The sequence below is a fragment of the Ambystoma mexicanum genome, chromosome 1p (assembly GCF_040938575.1).
Source record: "Ambystoma mexicanum isolate Mex_15411 chromosome 1p, UKY_AmexF1_1, whole genome shotgun sequence".
In the NCBI taxonomy this organism is placed as follows: Eukaryota; Metazoa; Chordata; class Amphibia; order Caudata; family Ambystomatidae; genus Ambystoma; species Ambystoma mexicanum.
The window spans coordinates 470,029,113-470,053,721 of record NC_090921.1 but is presented as its reverse complement, the minus strand read 5'-3'; the positions used below and the strand labels follow the sequence as shown (position 1 = coordinate 470,053,721).

Sequence of the window (24,609 nt, the reverse complement as noted above, 5' to 3'; positions counted from 1 at the left end):
TGCCGGAATATTATATAACATGGCGAAAGGTTGGGTCCATGTGTATTCAGAGATAACATTAGATAAAGAATTGGAGGCCTGTGAGTTGGCTTCAATCAAAAACTGCCAGATATTTCGAGCAATTTTTGTTTCTTATGCTAATAACATGGCTTCAGCATCATTTTGAAGCATCTCATGTTTGTGTGCGATTACCCAATTATGATACTTTTTGTTTTCTTCTTTATTAAGAGACTTCGTACTATATTGGGAGCAAGTTGAAGGTATTTAACATCCTTGTGCATGCTTTGTTTTTGTATCAGCAGTAATTTATCGACACTGTTTCAGTGTTGAGTAGCTCTTTGCATCAGGTCCCTTGGGCATTTTTAAATTTTCCAAGGGTTGTGTATGATCTGAATTTGTAGCTTGATGATCAAGCCAGATCTGGAGTTTCTCAGGAAGTTTAGGTTATTTTAAGTTCAAACGTATTTGTGTTAAAGATTGATCAACTTCAATTAGATGCTGACAAGTTTTGGTCATGTTTTTGTTGTTTACATCACAAGTCAGAATAATAGGATCATGATCGCTAACTCGTGTAGGCCTTACTTCTAAAGATCTTACTTGATCTAAAAAGTTGATCGAAACGAAAAAATAATGCAAGGTAGCTCCCAGTTCGCCATTCCTCCAGGTTTTGGTCCCTGGGATATCTCCTTGTGTATTTCCGTTTAGCATTTGTAAAGGTCTTGATTCCATTGCTTTAAGCCAGTGCCTTAGTCAGGTCTTCTTTTTCGCGTTTCCCATCACAACCCCTTTTTCTGCGTCCATTTCATATTGTAGGCAATCAATGTTCAGATCTCCACAAAGGATATAACAAGCGCTTTGATATTTGGCATGTGTTCCATCTAACCAGTGTGAGACAATGTCTACATAATTAGAACAAATTTGGTTTCTTGGGTTCCAATATAAGTTGTATAAGATGACATATTTGTGGTTGTTTATATTAGAACCATCTCAGACTCTTAGAATGAGGATTTATATGAACGGATTTGGGTATATAATGTCCTGTACTTCTAGATACTCTGAATGTCTGACAAAAATACCCAGGCCGGAAGAAGGTCTTCCTTTCTTTCCCTTCAGGGCTTTGTTATAATATGTTGCAAATCCTTCTATATATGGTGTGTCCAGGAGCCATGATTCTTGTAAACCTATGATGTCAGCACTGGTTAGAAATTAAGGAAAGCCATTGATGAGATGTTTAAAACCTCGAGTATTCCATGTGGCGATCTCTAGGTGTTGCACATTGAGGGAATTCTGGCATTACTGATGAGTGTGAAAAGCCAAACTTTATACATTTTAGTCATTTCAGTTTACCATCAGGCTGTATGGTAATACTAAAGGAGGCATGGACACCCAACACCAGATATTATTTCAGTAAATGGAAGAGATTTATCATCTGGTGTACAGAAAATAGCGTCAGTCCCATTTGACTATTCACCAACTAACATTATTGCATACTGAGGTGGCATTTGTAAGGCGCTTATACGGCCAGAAATTGTTTCAAAGCACCCACAGGGCAAAAGGAGGGAACATGGGACAAAGGCAATAGATGGAGGCGTAAGAGATTCCCCGGTGGGGGAAGTGCCAGGGAATACGTTGCTGGGAACCGGTGAAGTGCTTGGCAGAGGTTGCATATTAAAGAATGGTCATCTGCCGATGCAAAGTGCAGTCCTGTCTGGGAATGTAGGCCAGTGGGTGCTTACGGGCAAGTGCTGGGAGCGCGAGGGGCTGAAGGCGCTTGGGGCGGAAGGCCATGACGCTGGAGGACACATAAGAGCCAAGGTCACCAATCTCGGTGACTGAGGGGTTTAGCAGGATAGGGGTAAAGAGGTGAAGAGGAAAGTCTTGGGGCACTTCAGGAATTTGAGTAGATCCGGCTCAAGAGGGGGAGAGGTAGGCTGTTCCAGAGGAGGGAGCCAGCTGAGGAAAGAGATTGGCCTCCAGCTCGCTGCTCAGAGAAGCGCTTGACACAGAGTTGGAGCCGGAGGAATGTAAAGACCTGGAGGGAGAGTATTTGGTGAGAGCAGATTGCAGATACCATGGTCCCTGGCCCCAGACAGCCTTACGGATGATGCAGAGGGATTGGAGTTTGATCTTTGCAGCAAACGGCAGCCAGTGGAGAGTTTAGGGCTGGAGAGTTAGTCCCTGGACTGGAGGCCAAGGATAAGTCTTGCAGCCCTATTCTGTATGAGCTGGAGGGGGTGGAGAGAGGAAGAGGGTAGATTAAGGAAGATGCTGTTCCAGTAGTCCAGCCTAGAAAGTAGCAGGGCTCTAGAGACATTGAGCTTCTGGGGAAAGCTGAGGAAAGGAAGGATGCCTCGGAGGAGGTAGAGATGGGTGCTCTTGATATGGTCCATGATGTGAGGGAGGAAAGAGAGGAGTCAAAGATGAGTCTGAGGTTTCTGGATTCAGATGAAGGAGGTGGGTATGGGGGAGTCGATAGAGGGTGGCCAGAGAGAAGGGAGGACAGTGGGAGCAGGAATCCCGATAGGAAGGATCTCCGTCTTGCAGCATTGAGGCAGAGATCATTAGAAGCACACCAGGACTGGATAGCAGAAAGGCAGTCAGGAATGCTAGAGTTAGTAGCAAGAAGGTCAGAGGGACGTTTGAAGAAGTCTGGTGTCATCTGCATAACACTGGAAGTGGGGGGCCGGGGTGGAGAAAGTAGAAATAATGTGAGCAAGTGGAGCGAGCTCTAGACATTAAAGAACCAAGGTGAGAGGTTGGAGCCCTGGGGTACGCCACTGGTAGAGATCGAGGTGGAAGAGGAGAAAGAGCCCAAGATAACCTGGGAGGGATGGTCGGTGAGCCAGTCCAGTGCCTGCTCTGAGATACCCAGGGTATCCTGGAGTCGTTCTATGAGGATGACATGGTTGATCGTATCAAAAGCAGAGGAGAGATCAAGTAGAATGAGAACAGCAGGAGCGTTAGTCCAGAGATGCCGATCAGTGCTTCACAGGTGTTCAGGAGAGAAGTTTCTGTTCCTCTGGATGCTTGGAATCCACGTTGATGGTTGTGTAGGTAACCAACCATCTCGGTATGCTATGCTGAGTGTGAGAGGACCAATTTCTCCAGGAGTTTCCCAAGGAAGGTGGTGATGGAGATGGGGGCTATAGTTAGCCGGACATGAGGAGTCTGCAGAAGGCTTTTTTGGGAGAGGGCGCAGAGGGCGCACAAGAGTGCTTAAGGAAGAAGGGCAAGACCCAGTAGCAAGAGAGTGCTTGCAGAAATCAGCAAGAGCAGGTGCAAGGGAGCCACTGTTGTCCTTAATAGTTCAGGAAGAACAGGGGGGGGGCCTATTTTGAGTTGTCCGCTCTGTGAAGGGCTCCTCCAGAGAGCTCATCCGATGTAATGGGAGAGGAAGGTAGAGGGAGGATGGGAGAGTTCATCTGTGTTGTTGGAAGAGCCAGAGATGCGAGCCTGGATGTGGGCTCTCTTCTTGGAGCGAATGGAGAGACAATATTACCCTTTGGAGAAGGCGACAGGCCAGTTTGTCAGAGTATGAGCTTGAGGTCTGCCACTTTCATTATGCTGCTCTGCACTTGTGCTTCAGGCCTTCGGGATCGGAGTTGTACAGTGTTCAGCTTGGTGGCATGTTTCAGACGAATCCTCATGACTTGGGAAAGGATATTGAGGGTGTTGGTGATGGCGAGGTGGAGGTTGCTAAGAGCAACGTCGGAAGTAGTCTGCAGTGGGGGGGGACAGGGGGAATGAAGGTAGATGCGAAGGCAGCAGCTGACACTCGTTTCATCAGGCAAATGTCAGAGAACAAGGTTGGCAGAGCTGGGGGAGGCGAGGTCAGGGGGCCGAGAGGACCCAGGTGAGGGAATAGGAGGGGGGAGTCTTGACCAGGAGAGAGAAGTAGTGAGAGGGGGTGGGGGGGTCAGCAGAAGATCAGTGTGAATGAAGGCATAGAGTGTGTCCAGAGTGTGTTGAAGTCAGGAGAGAGTAGGAGCAATCCAGCCATTCTGAGAGGAACAGTGTGATGGAGCCAGGTGGTCGATAGTGGCAATGGTCAAAGAGGATGTAGGAGAGATGACCAGCTTCCAGACCAGGCTCTCGAAGGGGTATGGCTGGGTGGGTTTAAGGGAAGAAGGGACCCACTCAGGGAAGATCAGGGCAACCCCACTGCCATCTCGGTTGGGGCGCAGCTTGGAGATTATCTTGTAGCCTTCAGAGAGAAGGGAGTCAAAAGTAGTGACTGAGCTGTCCTTGAACCATGTCTCGGTGAGATCGAGAATGCTGTGGTGAAGGTCTTCATTATGCCATTTTATGCAATGCTATGGTATGCTCCATTAGGCTCTCCCATATAGTTAGGCCTTAGACCCTCCATGTCACCTCCCTCTGCACGCAGCACCTTGGACATGCCCAACGCCCCTCCTGTGGCAGATGACACATCGGACCTTCTCTTCCGCTTATTTTCTATGTATTTCAGTAGTACCATATATGGGAGATAACAGTAGGGTTTCTACAAATGCTGCTTATCCATAATACATGTCACAAGTGAGATGTTGACTGTTCTTGCCAAATGTCTACAATATCATGCCAAGTAACACCCACCTACCCCCATTGAGAAAACGTTAGAACAAAGAACAAATTAGTGTTTGCCTATGATATGCTATATAACCGGCGCTCTTGGGATTGGCCCTAGAGAGCTCTGTGTACTGACTGCCAGGCCACGTGTCCTCCTGTATTTTCCTGCTTCTCTGCTGATAATGTCTCTATGCTGTGTATTTGCTATCTAATACAAGAAGGAGCTTGGTTTACCATCAGTCTGTATCGCATCCCCTTATTTGCTGCAATCTGAGGCTGATGCCGAGGGGCCCTTGGGAAGGGGCCCAATCTTGTCCACCACAATACCTTCTCAATTTATTAGACTCTAGGTTATCCAGACACTAAAGCTGTCAGTATTGCAAGATGGCTAGTCAGATGAATACAACAATCTTCTACGTTGGCCAGTAAAATTCTTCGTCTCACCCAAAAGCTAATTGAACACGTAGGACAGGAGCAACGCTCACTTTCATTACTAAAGTACCATTGGGAGCAATTTGTAAGACCACAACATAGAGCACATTTCACAAAGTCACACCACTGTAGGGTTGATACTCAAGCTTGCACTGATTCACAAGTGGGACAAGCAGTATTAAAACATTTATTTGTAACTGTCACCACCTTTTGGTAATGCTTGCTAGTTTATGCATCCCATCCCCTTTCCTCCATCCTTGTGGGGGATTCCACCAAAACAAGATAACTGCAGGGAGCTGTAACAATGTGCCCTGTAACTAGGAAGAAGCAAAAAGGTTCTTCAGAACGACCTGGCCAAACTCTGCATCCCGCCTGGAACTGGTATACAGAGAAGTGCTTACAGAAAGCTACTAATAACCTCCCAGGAGGCGTGCCTCTGAAAGGCCACCACGGTAGCTTTGGCCTGCTAACCGCATGAGCAGGCACAGTCTTTCCCATGCCGGAGGGTGGAGGAGGGGTGTGAGGCTTCAGCTGATCAAGAGCCAAGCTGAGAGGACCAGGTTGGCTGGGTCCGGGTGTTCCACCGCACTGTGCTGCTGTGAGAAAGTCCCTGCTGTGGGGCGGAAGATAGACCGGGCCCTACGACTTCAGCTAGTGGAGGTCCGAGAACCATGCCCTCGACGGTCAGTGGGGGTGGGAGGGTCAATCAGGATCAGGGGCCACCCCACTGAGGCCTAAAACCTGCTGAGGGTCCGCTGGAGAAATGGAGGGAGGAAACGCATAGCACTTGCAGCTGTACCAGGAGAGCTGGAACAAATCCTCCAGAGACCCCTGACCGCACCCTGCCCATGATGCAAAGAGGGGGCATATTTGCAGTTCTGAGGAGAGGTTAACAGATCCAGATCTGGAAACCCCTATGTCTGGAAGAGAGATAACGAGGAGATATGTAATTCATACGCGTTGTACCCCAGGTGGCTGAGCTTGTCTACCTCCGCATTGCGATCTCCAGGGAGATGAACGGCAGAGATCCAAATCCCCTCTGACAAAGCCCATTCCCAGATGGAAACTGCCTTCATGCAGAGGGATGCCCCCTCTGCCCCTGCTTGTTATTGTTGTTGAATTGTCGGTCCTGACCAAAACCACCTTGCCCCTGATGAGAGGTAGGAAAGCCCCGAGAGCCAGGCTCACTGCCTTGAGCTCTAGAAGATTGATATGAATTAGGACCTCCACCCTGGACCATGAACCGAGTAATAGTCCAGCGTCACACCCCAACCTAGGAGGGACTAATCCATTGTCACCACCAGAGAAGGCTCCAGCTGGGTGAAGGATGCTCCCACTGCCACGTTGCTATTGAGGAGCCACCAGCAAGCAAAGGTCTGGAAGAAGAGCCGGGGAATGGGCAGCCTGTCTGAGCCCCCGCCTCCTGGTCCCAAGTAGATGCAAGCTGGAGCTGTAGGCATCCCATTTTGAGTCTAGCGTGCCGCACAGTCTGCACACACAAAGCCTTGAGACGCTGAGATAGTCGAGTTGGACAGAAAGTGGTGAAACTACTCTCTGGAGTACCAGTAGCCTGTCTGCCATGGGGGAAACCCTCTGAGCAACTATGTCCCACCTAACTCTTAAACACTAGGTCCTGGGAAAATCCCACTTGGTACAGTACATCCACCAGCCATTGGGAGAGTTGGCCCTCGCCAGCCATTCGTCCAGATAAAGGTACAGGTGGTAGCCCTCCAAGCGAGGAAGGCCAGCCATAGATACAGGACTACCCTCAGGCCAGCCTGGTTGTCCTTGGGCACCGCAAAATCCTGCAATACCCAGAGCCCCTGTCTAGAGTAGGCACCAGATCCACCGCCTGCATGTCCAAAATGAGCAGGCTCTCCTGCAGTAGAGCAGGTGACTCTATCTGCAGCAACAGAGGGGGGGGAAGGAGGAGGAGGAAGGGGGGGGGGGAGAAGAGGGAGACTGAACCCTGTGGAGATTACTGACAAAATCCAGGGATTCGAGAAGCAAACGCTCCCAACTGAAGGAAAGCTGTGGTCCCTGACCAAAACTTCATAGTTTTTTGCCGTCGGAGGCAGAAGTGGAGGAGGGGGGGGGAGCAGAAAAAGCTGCTGTAATGTTCTTTGCTGCTTCCTCCTATGCTCGCTGTGTGACCTATCTGGTTGGCGATTTCTTCGGTCGACAAACTCCTTGAAGCTGCTGAAAGAGCACGGCTTGAAGGCAATGTTCACTATCTGTCGGAAACCTGTGTCTGCGATGTCCAGGGCCACAGTGATGGCATGGTCCGATGCCACCTCGCCCTCCTGGAGGATCTTCAGCTCCTCGATCGACTTGTCAAGCAGAAACTCCAGCAGCGGGGCCATCTTATACCACGGCTCCCTTTCGTATCGGGCCAGGATTGCAAGCGCGTTAGCTGCCGAGTAAGTCTCTTTCCTATCCATGGCATCCAATTTCTTCCCGTCACTGTCTGGAGGAACGGAGTCTGGAGGGGTTAGATGACTTATTTCTTGCTGCCGCCTAGACCAACGAGTCCGGAGAAGGCTGCGAATGTAGGCATTTGGGTGCAGACTCCGGCACCCGTTACCTTTTCTCCAGCCTAATCTTCACCAGGGCCAGGACCTGTTTTCTCATCAACGCCAGGTCTTCATCCCAAACGTTGTCCAGGAGAGGCACTGCCAGAATGGTCTTCCTCTTGGCCTCGCGCCATTGGTTAAGGAAACCTTCCTTCTTGGTCTCTTCTGGCGTCAGACACTCTGGCTACTATGGCATGGAATAACCCCACCTCGTCCGGGAGAGACGCTGCTGCTGTCGTCGTTCGTGTCTATCCCCGTATCCCTGAGTGGGGAGGGCATGTGCAGAGGTTGATGCAGCAGTGTAGCGTGCTGTCTCCTCTTCTTCGCTGGGTGCTCTCTGTATATATTACAGGAGTTGTATGCCTACTTACAGAGAGATGCATCTAAAAATGAGTTTTGAGTTTGAATTCATGGTTTTGTATTATGTCATGGGAACAATAAATACCCAGATGAGGAAGAATTGTTGGTATGAAGATGGTATATATGAGATATGAATGAGTAGTGAATGATGGGAAAAGTTTTGTTGAGCCTTTTTACTATGTTATAAGATGTAAAAGAATTTGAAACTCGAAATAAATATTACGTATTGCTAAGATTTGATAATTACTAGACAGAATCCTGTCATCTTTGTTCTACTGGTCCAATTTTTTGTTTGTGTATACTCACCTGGAGGACAGTAGATATATACCAGGTATCTCTTGTTTATCAAATACCAAGGCAAAGGCAGAGCAGCTATTGGTTGCAGAGGAGGCAGACTAGGGTGGGGGGCAGGGGGCTGGACTGGGTACAGGCTATGGTACTGGCTCCCCCGGTGGAACTGGTGGGGGACCGAAAAGGGGAGGCCTTGGAAGCAATACCTCGGGAACAATCTCTTTGAGCTCCTAAAGGAATCCCGTAGAAGGAAGTGCTCAAAAAACATTCCTTGCAGGCTGCCGGATTGCGTGAGCACTGGGACTGCCCCTCCCCTCCCCGCCCAAAGCCTGAGGGTCTGAGCCAAGCCCTGAGGGAAGAGGACTGGAACCGCCCCGAACCGCCCATTCTGAGGGCAAAGGGGCATCAGTCCTGTTGTCTGAATCGAAGATGGGTGCTGGGCATGCAGGCTCTGCCACATGCTTGTCTGCCATTTTGGAGGCCTGCACCATGTCCTGGGAGGGTGCAAAAGCCCCAGGCCTGGTCTGACATAGTCCGGGCCTGTTTATGACCCGACCCTGAAGCCGAAGCGCCAACTTCGGAAATGGCTCCAGTAGGCCTAGGGACCTCAGCCAGCGGGCTGGAAGTGGAACTGCCCTCCTGTAAGACAGCCTCCAAGTGGGCTCCGGGAGGCTTTTTGCCCTCAGCCGCAGAAATGGTAGACATATGGGCCGTGTTAGTCTGATTGACCCCTCCCAGCCGAAGGCCCCGTAAAGGAGTCTCCACGCTGGGGTGTCTTCGAGAATAAAGTACCTACCTTCCTGTGATGCAAGGCCTTAGCCACAAGGGCCTTCAGCTGGCCGGAAGGTCATGTGTGGACAATCTCTCTCCGGCGGGAAAGCCGATACTTCAATGAAAGATTACCGATATAACTGCAAGCCGCGTCTGTGATAAAGCTAAGGCGATATATCCAAATAGGGTACCATCTGGCTCCGGCTCTGCCAATACTAGGCAATCCGACCATATGAAGGGTTAACCCGGACTGTCAGAGGGAAAAGAAGTAATTGACAAAGCAATTAAGACTGTTATTCTTACGGATGAAAGTGCGAACGACGAATTAACAAAGCTATTGAAAAGCAATATGAGAAGAGTAGAACAACCAATTAACAAAGATATTGAAAACAATGAGTGAAGAGTATTGAAGAGAATAATTGGTCTCAGTGTGTTTACTCAACCTTTTTGCAGAGTATACTCATTACAATTTTGGCCGCGTCCCATCAGTGATCGGACCCCAGGCACACGAGGCAGAGTGAATGGGGGTACGAGGTCGGGAACGAACTGTCGCAGGATGTGCATCTCGTAAATCTGCCTACTGATGACATGCACAGAGGGAGGAAAGGCACCAAAGGCAGGTGAAGATATTGAAAAAGGATGGGAATCACGCCAAGCAGTTTCTGTGCCGAGGTTACAGGTCTGACACTGTCCGTGCTGAAAAAGGGACTGAGCTGAGATGCCGGTGGGCGGAGCCTCAGGGGCGCTCCCATGTCCCTGCATGCTATATTACATTTAAAGGGGAAGCTCATAGTTTTAGCTGCCAAAGGTTCTATTACCATCCCCATGCTGGGCGACGTCCACAAGGATGGAGAAAGGGGACGGGACATAAGATTATTAGTGGCCACTATCGGTACAAATGGCTGCATTAAACTTTTCTGGGCTTCTTCACAGGCTTTCCTGCCAAGTGTGGATTTGGGACTCCCTTCACAAACTGATCAAAATGCTTCTCCCCAGAATATATCTGATGCAGGTAAAGTGCTTGTGTTGATTGTTCAAGAGAAGAGATGCAAAAAAGTTACTAGTAAGTAAAAATGTGTTCTTAACTTTCACGTTTTACTACTCTGGTGCGATGAACATAAAGCAGTAGATTGGTAGGATACAAAGACTTGTCCATTTTATCCTATGAAGGACAGAGGGAGACCAATGTTTTACATTTACTTACCCCCTTGACTCAGATTTTCCCAGAGGACTGGATGGGTTGACTCTGGGTCACTGGAGGTTGGATTTCCTGCCGTTGGTTCCAGTGAGAGGTGCCCACGAGCTACGTGTCCAAGGACTCTTCCGGCCTGGTCCTGGAGCAGGATGCAACCCTTGGCAATGGGAAATGCAGAATGCGCCGATGCAGATCTCTTCAGGACACTTAACAGGATGGGTGAAGACGCGTTCCAGTGCTGGCCACCGCGCACAGACGGCAAGCGTCCTTCTAGTAGCGGTTGAAGACCTTTCAGAGCAGGATCCCTTGGAGCTGGAAGCCTGAAATTCAGCAGGGGAATCCGTACAAATGTATGAATTTTAAAAAAAACGAATGTGAGAAAATGCTGAATCTGGCATGCAGAAAAAATATCGATCAAGGGGAGGAGGGCGTTGCAGGGGTTGAGTGGAGGGAGGGTATCCTACAGCGCTGGTTCCCTTCCATGTGTATTGGGGAGGCAGCGGCGCACTTTGCTGTGTGCCGTCAGAAGGTAAGTAAGGAGGCCAGGGGAGCAGGTGGTCCGAAATGGCCGTGGGAGAGCAAACAAAGGTATTTTTAAAAAGAAATTACATTAGGCTTTTTCTCCCTGTGCCATTTGGTTTTCAAAAAGATCTTGGTAATCCTTCAGCAGAAAGGTGATTTACTGCCGAAAGCTACCATAAGCTGCTGACTACTGCTGTTTCGGCTGAAACGTCGAACAGCGACAGTTCTAGCGAGGCAGCCCACTGGAGTGCTGGTCAGTCCACCAGGTCATCCAGGAAAACCTTGGAATGCTTAGGATGGCTGGATCCTTGAACCCGTCGGGACTGGTTGGTCCCACCAGTCCAGGGGTTGAAGCACCGCACAGGGCCTTCGCAGATCAGTTAATCCAATAGGGCTTCACCGGGCCAGACACAGAAAGGGATGCTGGGCCGCTTGAGAAGCCTTCTTCAGCTCTTCAGTCTGCTGTTCTTCTCGAAGGGATTCTTGACTCCAAGGGTGATCACCAGAAATGCTCCAGGAGTCCTCTTATCCAAAATCCATCCTGGAAGCAAGTCCAAGCCCACCAATAGTAAATATCTGCACCGTTTATAGTCATAATGTAGAAAAAAAAATGTAGAAAACGATGTCGAAAACCTATACATATAATGAAAAGTCAATTTTTAGAAAAAAAAATGTCAATGTCAATTAGCACCATCAATAAATAAACAAGAAGAGTATCATTTACTAGGGGGGGTCCCCCCCAATCCCCTCAGCCAACACCCCCCAGCCACCCCCCCCACCACCCTCTCACCCCTCATACTCAACACATTTTAATGATATATATATATTTATTTTTTTAGAAAAATTCTAAAAAATGTAGAAAAATTCGACATTGTTTTCTAAAAAAAAAAAATCGACATTTTGACTTTCTACATTATTGCATTCTACATTATGACTGACCACCATCTGCACCATTCAAACAGCCAGTAGTTCTCCAATCGGGGACAACTATTGGTTTCATTCTTTCTCCACACCTAGACTCTGACTCCAGGAATGTGGAAAGGTACCAGACAGTCCCTCCCATTTTCTGAGCCATGCACACACACAGGCATAAAATGCCCGTGAAAGATGCAGCTTTCAAGGGTAAGTGCATGACCGTTTATGGGATTTCTTTACCTGGCAAGGCAGGAAGGAAAAAACAATATGGTCAAAGAAATACCAAAAATCTCGTGGCGTGGCCATTTTAAGTCACTTGTCACGTTTAGTAGCCATCTGCTGTAAACTCGAATGTGCACACTAAATTGCACAAAAATATGAAATTGTATTGCTGCCACCAGCTTCTTTTTAGGCACATATAAAAGTAACCAAATATCCCGAATCTAAAAGACTAGGGTGATAGAAAAGTATCCCCACTGCACTGTATTGTAAGATGCTGTGTGCAATATTAAAAAGTGGCAACAGTTTAAAAGTCAAGGGGGAAACCTAGTTTCCCAATAATGATGATCTGAAGGACTGATCAGTTTCCCCATTACAAAATGATTAAAAGGACCGGGGATTGAAGCTTTAAGGCTTCACTTCCCTGGACAGGTAAAAAAAAGAAGCTAAACGTTTGGGCGCCCATAGAACTGTGGACGAAAAGTTGGCAACATCTACTCGTGCTGGTTTCACCTCAAGTTAGTTTCTTTATTTGATGGGGGTTTTGCATTGAGACTGGATATGCCTCATTTGTTTATTTCATAACTGTGTGCCCTGGTAATCTGCTTTTTGGAGAAAGCCTATACTGACTCGGTTCACACTATCCCATTCTCTTGTCTGAGACATTTTTCCCCAAGTGTAGGCCTCAGTGCGGAGCAGCTGTGACTAAACCATGTATCGCCTAATTGGGCTTTGCAGGAGGAGGATTATTTGACATTTCATGATGAAAGCCTCACCGTAAAACATTTTGTTTACAGGTGCTCTGCTTTTGAATGTAGCTCCAGAAAGAGGGTAACCCTCAGGCAGCAGGTCTCCAAAATAATGGGTCTTTGGAAACGTGTAAGGCTTTTTTCATTTTGGTAATTACCCCAAGTCTGAAGTAGTGTTGGGGTAGTTTGTATATTGGCTTCAACTGAGGGCTGTACAGCGACCTACCCTAATGGCAGAACAACACATCAACCAAAAGGAAAGCCAAATCCCTTTTTAAAAGTGGTAAGCATGGTGGAATAGTCAGGCTTGACTTCGGGAGGCAAGGAGGGTTGGTAGGGATGATCAGTTAGTCCACGTAGTTAGCCAAAGAAAACACCAAACACCAGTATACTGAAATAATATATACTTCAGTAAAGTAACACACAAAATCGACCAGGTTAAAAATAAGCACTTTAGGTATGTAGAACGCAAGATGGGCCTATGATGTATGCAAGAAAACAGTTTTTACAAAAGTCAGTTCTCACCAACTACTAACGTTAGGGCTTTATCTGGTGACCTGTCCTATACTATATATTTATAGTATAAAGAGGGAGGGAAAGATCAGGTAATCTAGACACCGTGAAATACTGCATTCAGTCATGATTGATGCACAGTTTGCCACACACTGAACATGGTAATCCTGGCCCTCTAGCAAATTGGAACATGGATGCATACAATACAGTAAACCTAGAGTTAGAATGGAGAGAAAAATGTATCCCTTTAGAACATAAAACCCGAGGCACACACTTATCCAAGGTGTACAGTGCTAGTCACAGAGATTCCTTACACTCCTAGAAAAGGCAGAGATATAAATATAGCAATAAATGACACACTTCAGTGGCCAAAACAGCAAAATATCCTCCTGCAGGTAAGTAAACCTGCCCACTTTCTGAAAATCCAGCAGAAGTGAGAATAGCAGGCTCCCATGTCCACACACACAGGGGCTCGCCTAAGCCAGCCCACCAATCGCGATGTGATTTTGAAACAGAGGTTTAAAGCCAGCCAATCACGTTGGCCCCCAAAACCACCAAATGCCCACCACTACCGCAAAAGGAAGTAGTGCCCAGGGCAAGGAACTGGTCTAGGCCAGTTCAAATCACTTTAGAAGCTACATGACCGGGCTCGCAAAGAGCCCATGTGTGCACAACTGCCATTTTAGGTCTGACTCATGGTTCTCCTGAACAAAGGATGTCCAAGAAACAAAATGGCAGAGGATCGGATTTAAAAAAAATAATGTACAAAATAACTGTTACCCCAATAGCTACTATAAAGGTACATTGGAATACCAATGCAGTAAATCGGCTTGCACCCCTTGTCAAGACTAACCTAAATTACAGCTGCCACTAGCCCACTCCCCACAGCCAATATGGGAGTCATATAATCACCCTTGGATAACAATGTGGTGCTTCAAAAGTACCCCTGGTCTGCGAACCATATCTGCAACCCAGGACCATATATTTAAAGGGTTGCCGTGGCAGGAGGACTTCAGTAGAAATCCCTCTGACCACACAAATAAGTCAGAGATCCGCAGTAATAGAAGCAGGAAAAAGCAAAAGGGTTAGGAGACTCTACAAAGGGTCAGCAGAACCCACTAAAACAGTTAAAGGCTGCAGTTTAAAGCAAAATAAAGCATGACCAGGTTTATGCACAAGCAGTTTCTACTTTCAAAACAGTAAAACGAGTTGGTATACAATTGGAGTAGCCTCCAGTAAGTGAGGTGGTCTAGTGCTCAGCAAGAAAGTTTTAAGTAGAACGTTGACACAGTAAGGAATACAGTAATGTAGCAGTTCGTGCTCTCACCTGATGTACAGTTAGTGAACTGCCTCTAGGGATAGGGTTGGTTTTAGTGATTCAGGAGTCGCTTCCAACTCTACCATTCTGCAAACTTTAGAGTGCACATATAACATCTCATCAGAAAATTGACACTGTTGTCTAATCTGTTTGTTCGCCTCTGTATGAATTTGCACCTAGCTTCCCATTGACCAAAATTGTTTACTAAATGCAGTGTTATTTTTCTTTATTCAGGTCCGATACTTGAAGATCATTGAAAAGAGCGGTTATCAGGCCTTACCATGGGTTCGGTATATTACACAAAATGGAGGTAAAGTTATATTAAGCTTAAGTAAATTATTGTGTTAAATATAGATGAGTAGTTTATTGAACCCTCATATTTATGATTGCTTAACAATAAAGCGTGCAAACAAATATTGAGGCTCTGTTTCAGGTATGCAAGCCCATGACACTGTTCTAGATCTTTTGTTAAAATGTGCCACATTTAGTTTTGTTTTAAAGTGGTTATGCACAAGGATATGCTTGTGAACTTTGAACATGTGAACAATGGAAAAGGGGTCTGACCCAGCTGTAATGCGGAGAGGATGCCTCCTCTCTGAGCTCTTTAGCAGACTTCGATTTTAAAGTTCCAGTAGCTGCTTTTGCCACTTATAACCTGCTGCCTCTTACGTGAGTTTTCCTAAAGTACTACTGGCAGTAAGACTTTAGTAAACTATCCCAGTGGTTTGTAGATCCGCCCCCCCCAACTCTTAGTATCAGTCTGTACTAGCTCAGGACCTTGGTAGTGTGGCAGAGCAGTCAGGCTTATTTTAAGAGGAAGATGTGAGCTGTAGGTAGGTACACTGAATCTTAGCTAGACAGGCACAACAAAGCACTTACACATATATTTATATAAAATATATATTTATTATATTTACACCAGAATCACTTTAAATACTTCAGACGTTTACGCTAGAATACTTAGGAGTACTAGATAATGCACTTCAAAGGGCGCTTTCACTTTTGTGTTTAGCAGTTACATTTGTAGCAATGTTATCGTATTATTGGTAATTGCGCACTCATGCGGTTTTCAATGGGTCAAACAGTAATGCATTTACTCTGCAAACACATATTTACGCCTTGATACCGGAGGGTTTGGGCGTACAACAAATGCAATAAATAAATATAGAAGTAACTTAAACGGAGGAAAATAAGTATTTAGTGCAACATGAGCTTAGTTCAAGTTTCTAGAGATGGTTTCTTCGCAAGTCTTTTAAGTCCCATAACTCGGCCCTAGCTAAAGGCAGTTCGGAGAGGGCTTTAAGTCATGACAAACAGCAAATAATGAAGAGCTCCTGTGGATTTCTTCCAGTGTCTAAAGTTATTGAAGCAGCAAGTTAAAAACTAACAAAGGAGACCTAAAAACAGACTTGAGAAGAGAACACAAGCAGCGGATTGGGTCAGAGGTAAGAGAGGGTTGCCCTGGCCACTATGTGCACTCCAACACTCTGGAGCGACTTCTTTGAATCAGGTAAGCAATCCCTTTTTCCCCACAGTACCTTTTGGTTTGAAAAAAGTGTTCATGTTGGCTTCTCCATGATGTGGCAGCTCTAGACCCGACCTCTGGATTCCTTGGACTGGTGATGAAAGGCAGGAAAATGGATAGTGTCTCTCAGCAGAAGTCTCGAGGGAGGACCTGTAGCACGACTTTCAGCAACTTCTTCGTTCACTGTGTGGTTTTAGCTCCTTTTCAGCAGCACCAACAAAGGACATGGATCGCCCGGTCAATCTTCATTTCCTGCATTCACACACTCTGGTGAGGGGGTGTGGGCGAGTTGGATCGGATCGCTGGAGTGGCCTTGCACTTTCAGCAACAGCAAAGAATTGTCTTGGGACTGGTTGTTCCCACCAGCCAAAGGGAAGGTGGAATCCTCGTTGGAGCACCTCTGTCGTATAGAAAATGGGTTCAGGACAGCAGTGGTAGCTTCACAGTATTGCAAAGGGTCTGCAGGCGCCTCTGGTCGTCCTCTTTGGTTACTTCCGTTTCCTGTAGTCGACTTGCTTTACTCTCCAGAAGCCTGACCTTTTATACAGTCCCAGCACACTCCCCTCTGCAATCTCTCTGCATTTTATAGAAGGGGGCATTTGGCTGTCCAATCAGGACAACCAGACCCCCCCCCCCCTGTGAGAGCTGGATCTATTCAGGGACACTGGCAGACAAAGGATAGGGGGGAGAGAGATGGTGAAAGCCCCCCCCTCCCACACCCCCACTTCCTGCCTGCCCAGACACTCTGGAGCCTAGGCAGGAATACCCCAGGGTGCCCGACAAAGTCAAACCCCACACACACTACCAAGGCTATGTACATAGCGTGCGGTATAATAAAATACACAATAGTTGGTTGAACACGTCGACTGCCACCAGCTAGAACTAGATGTTTTCTATGTGACTAAAAATGTCACAGGAGCAGAGAGAAGTGGGATACTAGGTACCCCTTTGGCACCCCTTTTTCACCCTCAAGCTGGGGACAGGCCCGTCTCCTGAGGCCTTCCAAAGATGGGCATTCACATTGGCCCTTAATAAACTCTTTCCTACATGGACTCCCTATGTAAGTACACTCTGCAATTCAGGATGGCCATGTGGGTTGAGATCTTCATTCATCCCCTCTACTTAATCTGGTTCAGGGGCTTGGCCAACAGCCTCCACCTCAGTGGTAGATGAGCTTGGGGAAATATTATTTTTCTCTCTGTTCTGCTTTTTGACTGCCTTAGCCCTGGATTTCCGCTTCTGCTGCGTCTTGGACTTGGCCAAGCCAGCCTTGGTCTGATATGAAGTGTGTGGTCATTCTGCTGTATCACCCCAAGACCCTGTCAACACATTTCGGTTGCATCAACTCTAGATACATTTCCGCAACTGCGAAGCATTAGAGCATCTTGAGTACCTGAAAGGGTTCCCAGCAGGTTATCAACCTGTGTGGATTTCATTGTAATTTTCCAAGATCACCTACATATACAAGCCTCGGATGAAGAGCACGTATGCTCGAAACAAGTGTCAGGCTGCAACACTCTACAATAAATCATATGCAACCTAGCATATAATATTTGAATCATTTGGCGCAGTGTCACTGGATTGTTCTCACTTTAATCACCCACACCAACTAAGTCTCTGAGATCATTCTATAACAGAACTTTGCCAGGGACTTGTCTCTGCACACGAAAAGGTATCCTTACTACTCCACCATTCACAGCTAAAGTTAAGGGCATACCTGGAAACTTGAGGGGCTCCATCAGCCAAATCGGACGAGCTCTGGACAGTTCCTCTGAGTTTACCAATGTGGAATCCATCACAGTTATGCTGGACCCGGTGTCCATATTGGCAGAGGTGTCTACTATTATGTCCAAAAGACCAACCGGACACAGGTATGTCACACAAGCCGTTTATTCAGTAGTGAGCTACAGTAGCCCCAGACCTCTCCACAGAGCAAATAACTGTTTCTCTTCAAACGTAAACATATCGTACATAGAACTACAAGGATGCAACCTAGCAGAACACTCCATTACCATAACCCTTGAAAATTGCCACCGTCTTTACACCATTTCTCACCGTTACTCAATAACACAGTGGTTCCTAGATCTTTCTTCACCCTCACAGGTCCTGAGTAGTTCACACGTCCCTTATCCCACTCTTCTACTACACTTTACCTTAACTGTCATGCCCTCTTCCAACATCTATTCTTTTACATAATTCTTTTCTTCATACCTCTCCTTGGACCTGCTTTGTGCATTTGCCATTCTCCAATGCAAAACCCCCACTCGTGCCTCCTCACTAGCACTAACAAACTGTTTCATCCATCCTGCAGGCAATCTGGAGTTCGGTACCCTTTTCTTCAAAGCTTCAAATGGAGAAACCCCTGTCACCTGGTGCGGCGCAATCCTATATTGCATTACATGCTCCATTACAGTACGTTTCCAATCTCCACCAGATGCAATCGCAATCCTAATTACTTCCTTCAGCGTCCTGTTGAACCTTTCCACAGTAGCATTCCATTTAGGATTATGCAAAGGTGTCGTAGAATGTCGTATGGCATTATCCTCCAAAAATGTTTTCCCCCACAGACTGGGGACCATGATCAGAAGCTATTTTTCTGGGAAACCCCTCTCTCCAGAATACTGATTCTAGAAATTGTATAGTTCTGCGCAATTGTATGGTTCTGCGCAATATAATGTCCCTCACTATACACACCGCTGGCCACTTGGACAACATTTCCTCTAGACAAATAAATAGGCGTTCTGAGTTCCCCAGACAGATAGAAGTCCCAAAATATCCATGGCCACCACGTTCCAGACTGAAATTGGAGGCTCCACAATCCTCATCGGGGGCACTCTAATAATTGGTGTTTTATCACTGTCTTTACAGACCTCGCATTCCTTCAAAAATATCTCGATATCCTGGTCCATACCCGGCCACCAAAAGTCTTGACGTAACAGACCCTTCATCTTACTAACACCAAGATGTCCCTCATGCAGTATTCCAAGCATAATTCTCTTCATGCCCTCCGGCACAACCATCGCTCACCCAGGGACAAAATTCCTCCAACACTCAATTCCTGTTTCACCCTCTTGTACCCTTTCAATGTTTCCATCGAGTTCCTCCATTAACCACCCTTCTTGAAGATCCCTCGGAGCCGCCTTGTAAACTGCATCCCTCACATTCCTCTCTCCAGTCACTTTACTTTACAGTTAACAAAGACTTCACCCTCCTCCTCACATTTGACTCCATCGTCTTCTGTGAGATTACGAGACAAAGCATCAGCAATGATATTTAACTCGCCTATCGCATGCTTCGCTTTCATGTTTAAACCTTGCAAAGTGGAGATCCATCTGACAATCCTCCTTGAAACTCCATCCAACCCCTTCCTGTTGAAGATGCCCACTGGTGGCTTATGATCGGTCCTTACAACAAATGTCCTCCACCAAACAAATTGCTGGCACTTCTCTATCCCCCACACACAAGCTAGGGCTTCCCTCTCAACAACGGAGGAAAGCTTCTCGACACAAAAGCCATGGTTTGTAGTATGTCCTCCCTTGTGTGTTTTTTGTTTTTTTGCATCAACCAAGGCCATTGTCACTTGCATCAGTGTATAATTGTACCTCCCAATCATCCTTAAATCCCTTTTTAATATAGGAGCATTCACAACTCGCACCAATCAAATCTTGCACCTTTCTTTAATGACATTATCATTGTCTTTGTTCTCTCAGCCAAATTGTTTATGAACTTCACATAAGTCGACCAAACCTAGATATGAGGACAATTCCTTTTTATCTTTGGGAGCCTTCATCTTTTGCATTGCTTCTAGGGTTGCAAATTTTGGTTTTGCTCTTACCGCAGACAATTCATGTCCTAAATATTGGACTTTTTCCATTCTAAATCTACACTTCTCAACTGATATGGTCAAACCTGCATCTGTTATCTTCGCCAACACCTCCATCAACCGCTCATCATGTTCCTTCACATCCCTGCCCCACAGTAATGTCATCCTGATAACACGTGCCTGGTAAGTCCTTGAGCAACTTGTTCATGACCATCTGAAATACACTGGAAGTGGATACCAACCCAAACGGCATCCTTCTACAGCGGTATAGTCCAAAAGAGGTTCTAAATGCAGTTGGGTCCACAGAAGCAGGATGCAGCTTAACCTGATATGCTGCTTTCAATTCAAGGGCCGGGAAAACTGCTGCTCCCCTGACTTTCACTAACAAATCATCTATTTTGGGAAGTAGAAATCTATCTGGCATCACATGCCTATTAAGTACCCTGAGATTGATACATAATCTCATACTTCCATTCGGCTTACATACAGCCACAATAGTACCTATCCATTCAGCTGCTTCTGCCTCCTCTATTATTCCTTCACTCAACATGCATTTTTAAGCTCATTCTCCACATCCGCACGCAAGGCAAGAGGTATGATGCGAGCCTTTGGCCTTTTCGATACAGCCCCCAGATTTAGTCTAATCGGATAAGCAAACCCTTTTAAGCACCCCATCTCTTTGCCAAAAACCTCTGGAAACAACTTGACCAGGTCCATCTCTTTGCTTTGAACAGATTCGACTTTTCTGGGGTCTGTTTATCGCCACAACCTGAGAGGGGTGGATGTGACCCTTACCATCCGCTGGGTACAACTCCCACCATATCTGAACTCTGCCCAAAACTTCCCCACAATATTGATTAGAACATCTCCATACGCATGTGCACTCAAGCTTGTTTCTTGTAAATCACAGGAATTGAATTTCTCCCTCCAGGTTTCCATGTTCACCAGTGTATAATCTGCCCCACTATCTATTCATAACTTCACAGGTACTGCATTCCCACTTATCTCTGCGTGTTGCTTAACTAGTTTCGTCATTGCATTAACTGCATTTACCACACAGACCTCATTGTCCTCCGCTCCTTTCATCCTGCCAAAATGTGATACTATATTGCACCATTTTAACAATGCCTTATTTGTTCCAGTGCCTGCAACAGCGAGATGTGTCCCTATTTTCTAGTCTCTACATATCACATTATGCGCAAAGCACTGTTTATCACTAGCAAAGTGATCTGGGTTTCTGCATCTATAACATCTCTTCGTAAATGTCCTCCCTTCTGTCTTTTGCTTGGTGTCTACTTTCCTCTTATTCATCTTTTTAATTGTGCTTTAATTTGCTCAATAGCTTCTGCATTATTAGGTACAGCCTTTGTAGGCTCTGCATCCAAAGCTTGGATTAGTTTTTCTGTTAAACCATTTTCGCATTTTCAATGGGTCTCCCCCGAGAAAATTCAGCACCACTGGCTCCCTCACGCCATAACGCTTCTGTAATTTGATGATCTTCGCACCTTATCAGGTGGTCTCTAATGTTTTAATCTCTGCAGTGGTTATAGACACACTTTACAGCTAAGCCACGTAAAACTGTAACAAATTCCTTTACGGGTTCTTCTGGTCTCTTATAGCAAAGTGGTACCTAGCTAAAATGTATTCTCTTTGACAAGGATTTGCCTGTCAAGTTTTAACAAGCTTTGTTAAAAAAAAATATTAAACCTGCTTCCTGGGATTGCAAGTCTGGCAACTTCTTAAATATCACTTGACCCCCTTGTCCCAGGCAGTGGTATAATAGCGAGTCTTCCGATCTGCAGCACAATTGCTGCTGTACACTCCATGCAAGTAACTCATGCCAGTCCCCCCACTTAACATTAGGCTCACCTGGGTGGTATTGAAACAACGTGGGACACGGGATATTCATCCTCCCAAAGTGACTTTTCTCGTGAGCAAACTAATATTCCAATAAAGTAAAGCTGTGCTTGCAATAAAGTAAAGCTGTGCTTGATGGCCCTTTTTAACACATGCTGCCTGACCTCAACATGTCTAGGCGAACTTGTACAATCTGAGGGACCTCGACGCGTGAAGGACCATGGGTACTGTGCACGTCACACTGGGGATAGTATTACTGGCACGCCCTGTCGACATCCCTTTTGAAATTTCGAAAACAGCAACTGTAATACTCTGCAGCTTCCACTAGATGCCAGCCTATACACAGCATGTGAATCAAAGCAGATATAAGCATCAGAAATACGATTACGGTGAGTAATGTATCCCATGTCCAAAGTTGCAGCCTGAACCTGAGATGGTAGTCTTGCTCCTTTAAACTGTACCTGACTTCACAATGCTGATGCGCGGGCGCAAGATGTCGTGAGAATTCATTCTCGAGCGGAATTCATCGAGAGCCACGTATTGGTGAGTCGAAAGTCAGCTTCGCACCCACGCCAGGCGCAGGTCACTCTGGTAGGCAACCTCGGGCCCAGTGCTCACCTCTGTCGGCGGGACCCTTTGAGGGGTTATGCTGCTACGCTCTCACGGCAGGCATAAACCTTGCTGATGAGCAACCGTGCACTGTTCGAGGGATTGCGCCAATATAACAGTTAATATCAACAAAACCATGCTTGGGCTGCTGATCTTGATCCTCGTTGCCAGTATTATGTCCAAAAGATCATCCGGACACAGGTATGTCACACAAGTAGTTTATTCAGTAGCGAGCTAGTCCAGATCCCTCCACAGAGCAATAGCTGTTTCTCTTCAAACCTAAACATTCCTACCACGGAACTACAAGGATGCAACCTAGCAAAACGCTTTATTATGCAGTGAGCGTTGATCAGCATGCATGTTGCTCACAACAGTGTTTTGATAGCAGCATATAACTATGTACAACCCAGAACATTGATCACACTAAAGGCGTGCAGTCCATCCTAATATATAACATCTACCCCATCTGGCAGCACACTGTCCTTGAAATAATGCTTAGTTTTGTCTGGTATGGAGGCATAGGCCTCAGCAACTCTAGGGTCTCAGGATCCCATGGAAACAAACTAATTTAGATCCTATCCCACAAGGTAAGGTATCTGAAAAGAAGGATGCCCCTGTGAGTATTTCTTAATTATCATGTGAGAAGTCCAGATTCACAAAGTGGACCCCCAAGGTCTTACTCTTACATCTGGGGTCCCCCTTCACGTAGTCACTTGCTATACAAGATCCAGTGAGTCTGTGCACATAGGGAGGCTTGGAATCCCCACTGTTGTGCTTGGGATTGGTCATCCCACTACCCTTTTCAGCACCATATGAATTTTCCTTGTTAAACATTTTGTGGTCCTTCTTCAAGAAAGATTTATCAGCCACCCCCTCTTTCTCCTTCTTACCCTCCTCATGCTTACTAGAAGCAGGTTTGTCCTTATGGGACACTCGCCCACAAATCGCCAGCAATGGCCAACTTCTTAAGATGGATCTCCTTCGAGTCAGCCAGGGTGTAAAGTTGTTGCTGCAGTAGAATTAGAGAAGGTAGATTTCGTCAAATGTTTGATCTGTGTGCGTGGCCAATTGTGGGGGCGGTGTCTGTCTGGACTCCGCCACATTCATGCCAGTGTCTGTTACTGGGCATGCACATGTACTTGGCAGGGACTGTCCCTGTTGTACAGCTTCTGCAAACTTTGTGTTGCAGATCCGAACCATTGGTGGGCTGAGGACAACTCAAGCTCGGATTCTGTACAAGACTCCTGCAGCCATTCTACAGACAATTGTGGGAGCCAAGACCCCTAAGAAGAGGTGCCAGCTAAAGACCCATAACTTGTAGTTGGAAAATCACCAGCAGCCCTTTCTTCACTTGCCCGGTGAAGTCCTGTCTCTGCAGAGCTCAAGAAGAGCTTCTGTTATGGGAGGTTTACTGAAGTCCACATGAGGTAAGACTTGATAAAACTATCCCTATGACATACTGGTCCCCCACTCTTAGTATACCTTGTACACCTCAAGGAACCTTGGTAAAGTGGCAGAGCAGTCGGGTTTCTCATAGGAGAAAGACGTGAGCTGTACAAGTACACTGAACCCAATTAGTACAGTAGTTCAAAGAAACACAGATAATGTTATATTAAAATATATATTCATTCTATTTCCACAAGGAATGTCTTGAAATACCTGGATCACTTAACCAACACACATAGGATTACTTCTAAATATTTTTCAAAGGCCACTGCGTAGTTGGTAGTTCGCGGTACAATTGTTAGTTTGATGCTAAGTACGGTGTTGGGGAGAATTTTAATTTCTGTGCCAATTCCCTTTAACCTTAGGGACCCCAGCTCTTTTGCTGGACTCAGGGCTTTTTAATTCCTGAGTGGGACTTTTTTTCTCATGTTTTTCTGACTCAGATTTTCTGTTTCTTACTGTTTTATGGAGTCTGGTAAACTCATAGGCATCTGCTTTTTGCATTATGACACACAGCACCTTTTGTGCAGTGCAGGTTATTTATAACGCGCTTAATACCCAGAGGTTTCTAAGCGCAAACCCAGGGTTTGAACCTGTGTTGCTCCATGTCGTCTTGTTTCCAGGGCGAGCACGTTGCCGCTGAGCTATCCTCCCGAGTCAATGGCTGCACTGATGGGCATAGGGACTGATCAGTGCCCTCAAAACAGATGAGCTAAGCATGGTAAGTGGGACAAAAAGGCTTCACTTAACGCCAAAAGTCAGGAAAGGTTCAAAACAATAGCAAAAAGAGTCTGTGATGTAACATTGGGGAGGAAGCATCAACATTTAAAATTTTCCTAAAACTGTGCCTTATAATTGCTTGCAAGCAAGCCCATTCAAAACTCACAGATCCTTCAGCTGGAAGTCAGGATTTTGAAGGACCGCT

General features: G+C 46.3%; 1 protein-coding gene across 1 annotated transcript in view; it reads left to right on the top strand.

The window, feature by feature from the left end:
• Positions 1–24,609, top strand: part of LOC138573254 (AP-1 complex subunit mu-1) — a 629,275-nt gene that overhangs the window by 540,673 nt on the left and 63,993 nt on the right. The window contains exon 11 of the mRNA XM_069649323.1: positions 14,659–14,734. Coding sequence (XP_069505424.1) covers positions 14,659–14,734 — 76 coding nt within the window. The remainder of the gene's footprint in view (positions 1–14,658; positions 14,735–24,609) is intronic.